At 31.3% G+C, this 3,474-nt stretch overlaps 1 protein-coding gene across 1 annotated transcript; it reads left to right on the top strand.

Annotated features, from left to right (window-relative positions):
* The first annotated feature begins 407 nt into the window (after positions 1-407).
* Positions 408-1,954, top strand: LOC145121067 (UPF0481 protein At3g47200-like). The gene is made up of 2 exons (XM_079056848.1): positions 408-474; positions 565-1,954. The coding sequence occupies exon 2, from the start codon at positions 579-581 to the stop codon at positions 1,797-1,799; it is 1,221 nt and encodes a 406-aa protein (XP_078912974.1). The 5' UTR covers positions 408-474; positions 565-578; the 3' UTR covers positions 1,800-1,954.
* The last annotated feature ends 1,520 nt before the right edge of the window (positions 1,955-3,474 follow it).

Below are 3,474 nucleotides of genomic sequence, written 5' to 3'. Positions count from 1 at the left end.
CACGTTTTTAAAATTTTCGTTTTTCTTGGAAAATTTTATTGGAAAACTAATTTTTTTTTCACAACCAAACGCACCTATCATCCGTTTTCATTTTATGACATTAACCCATAAAAATATATAGTAATAACATTAAATTATATAAAATTAATTAGTCAAATACCGGATACGCTAATTAAATTATATAAAAGTAATGTCTTCACCAAAAAATTGGATTTTCGTCCAAATCTAACAAGATGCTATATGAGACAATACCAAACACATGTATGAGTGTTTCACTTTTATTTTGTCATCCTCAGCAAGTTACCTTTTATTCTTCTTCTCTTGTCTTATGACTTACTCTTTCAACCTTATAAGTTTTTTTTAATGTGCGGTAAGATTTATTGTTTAAAAATACATGTTAGACTATTAATCAGATACTTTTTAATTATAAAACTTGGAATTTTGATTGCTCATCTCTTGACTCTTGTGAATCAGGTATGTTTATGTTTTGACTATCGGTTATAATTTGCATATTTACTTGTATATACCTTAACTTGTTTTTGTTTTTGTTTTTTTCCCACAAAGAAACATCTTCGAAGATGGAGTTAGATCTTCATGTATCACAAACTCAAGCTTCAAACGAGATTGTATTAGAAGAGCATGTGAGTCTTGTTTCATCCATCAAGAAAAAAATGGTAAACACATCTGATTTTGGTCGCATATGCAAAGTTTTAGAGAAAATTTATAAGGAAAATGAAGAGAAATATTTCCCTCTAATTCTCTCAATTGGCCCTTTTCATCGTGGCGAAGAAAAATTAAAAGTCATGGAGGACTACAAATGGAAGTATCTCAACACCCTTCTCTCTCGTGCAACAAATGTTGAAGCACGATTAGGGAAGTGTGTCGAGACACTCAAAGTGTTAGAAGATAAAGCTCGAAAATGTTACGGAGAAGAAATTCATATGCAGAGTGACGAGTTTGTGGAAATGATGTTGATTGATGGTTGTTTCATTATTGAGCTTTTTAACAAGTCATGTTGTAAAGGAACTAGACGAAGAGGGGACCCGTTTTTGGCAACATATGAAGTGTTTTATCGATTGAGACATGACTTGATTTTACTCGAAAATCAAATCCCTTTCTTTATTCTTGATCATTTGTTCAATATTGTTCCTACCCCTAAACAATGTGGCGACTACTCATTGATCGAATTAGCTTTTCGTTTTTTTAAGAAAACAGTTCATGAGGACCCGTATTATATTCGAGAGAGATATGGCCAAGAAATTCACCATCTACTTGACTTGATTCACCAATCTTTCATACCCAAAACACATATTTTCCAACTACACTCCAAACAACCACTTCCCAAAATAGTCATTCCAACAGTAACTCAACTTCACAGAATCGGAGCTGAAATAAAGGGATCTAAATCTCGAAACATCTTGGAAATAAAGTTAAACAATGGAGTACTTAGAATCCCAAATCTGATACATCATGATCTTATGGAAATTGTGTTGAGAAATCTCATTGCTATGGAGAATTGTTGCTATGATGCCACAAAGTATGTAACTTCGTACGCATTTCTCATGAAAAGTTTAATTCAATCAATCGACGACGCCAAATTTCTCCTCAAGAAGAGAATTTTTGATAAAGATGAAGAATTTTTTACATTGTTCAATAAAATATCAATCGATGTAAACGCAAAAGATTTCTATTATGGGGAATTGTGTGAAGATTTCGACAAGTTTGCAAAAGTCGACATAAATATTAGGTATGCAAGGAAAGTCAAAACCATTGTCACAAGATGCCTTCGCGAGTTGTAGGTTTAATAAAACCTGCGGTCATAATAGCATGATATTATCAAGCTAAATAACTTTATAGTAATCAAATGTTGGAAGTTTTAAGCCATTAGTGTCCAATGATGTTGATCATATTGGTATATTTGTTTACAAGATTTTTTTTCTATTAAATTTAGTCTAAGGGTAACTAAGGTACTTCAATTGTTGTATATGTAGTTAATTTTCTTTACCCTGTGATAATATTATATTTTGAAATGTTTCTTGAAATGTGAAAAGTTCTCCTTATAAAGTTGTTCTAGGTTAAGTATAAGTTTTTCATCATCAAATTATAAGAATATATTATAGTTTTATTTTCAAGAAAAAAATTAAGAGATAATTTTTGTGGTATATCGGTTGAATAAGTAAAAAGAATACAAGACATGTTATGTTTACATGGTGAGGTCGGTTTTGATATTGAGGAATCTAAGACTACCCCATGGTTAGCCTCTTGCAACCAGCTCACTAAAGACAAAAAAAAAATCTATTAAAATAATATTTTTTCCGTCCCATATTTATTGTCCACTTTTGAGTTCTAAAACTTTAAATTTGACCTTTAATATTTTTATTTGTGTTATATATTACCTGATGAAACTTATAACAATGAAAAGACATTTAAAACACAATCTAAACATATATTTTGCATCAAGTATTATATATGAAAAAACTAAATAAGGTCAAAATTAAAGAATAAAGACTTCAAAAGTCAAAAGTTGACAATAAATATTGAACAGGGGTAGTATAAAATATAGAGATGACAACCAACCCGACTGATATCAAAGGCCAAAGTTGTCATGAGTTGCTTTTCTTAGTTGGCTACACATCAATTATGATGAAAGAGAAATTATTTTTTAAATGAAGGTTGAGTTGGGTATAGTCATGAATGTGGATAGTCTAAATGTCTAATTGATCCGTGCATGGATCATGAAAACCCAAAAGGTGATGAACTAGTGATTACTAGTAGGCTAGAAGGTGGTTTGGGCTCAATGGTTAGGTTATGCATGGTAACCCACGAATTGGATTAGGGTTGCATGAAGTCTAGGGCAACATTTTTAAGGCTTCTTAAGTGCTCAAAACAGTTACTTTTTGCTTCATAAAGTTTCCTATCTGTTTTCGATACTATTTGGTGGATTAGTGTTAGAGTTTAATGCTTATTATGGCTCCTTAATGGAGCATGTAAGTTTTTTTTTTCATTCTTAAGTGTGTTAGACATTTTTTTGTGTTGTTTCATGAGTTTCCTTAATTTTCATTTACTAGTTTTGATGAGTAGGTGGTTGGTTGGCTTGTAACCACCAACTTTGTAATAAAGGCTTCATATAAGTCAGGTTTTTGCATAGAAAAAAGGTACACACAAATTTTTAATCAAAGAACCTTTGTTCACTTGGAGTTATTGTTATTATTCACTACTTATCATTGTTGGGACATGTTCTTGACTTGATACGAATTCAATCCAATAAGTCTTGGATTGTTTTTACTGGTATACAACTTAATAAGTCTGGAGTTGATACTAATTTATCCATTTCTTTCTATACGCATATAATTTGTGGTTGTCATTCTCTCTTAACTTATCTAAACACTACACTACTCACTAAATCAAGCCCATACACGCATCATAAGTGGTATCAGAGCCTGGAATGGATTTTGATGATCCAGAGTTCTTACA

The sequence above is a fragment of the Lactuca virosa genome, chromosome 6 (assembly GCF_052849685.1).
Source record: "Lactuca virosa cultivar CGN04683 chromosome 6, Lactuca_virosa_CGN04683_v6, whole genome shotgun sequence".
Classification (NCBI taxonomy): domain Eukaryota; kingdom Viridiplantae; phylum Streptophyta; class Magnoliopsida; order Asterales; family Asteraceae; genus Lactuca; species Lactuca virosa.
Note: the sequence above shows the minus strand (reverse complement) of the source record. Positions and strands in the feature narration are given on the sequence as shown.

What these genes read in the sequence shown, in the direction of transcription:
- LOC145121067 (XM_079056848.1), top strand. Translation starts at nt 579, where the DNA reads ATGGAGTTAGATCTTCATGTATCACAAACTCAAGCTTCAAACGAGATT.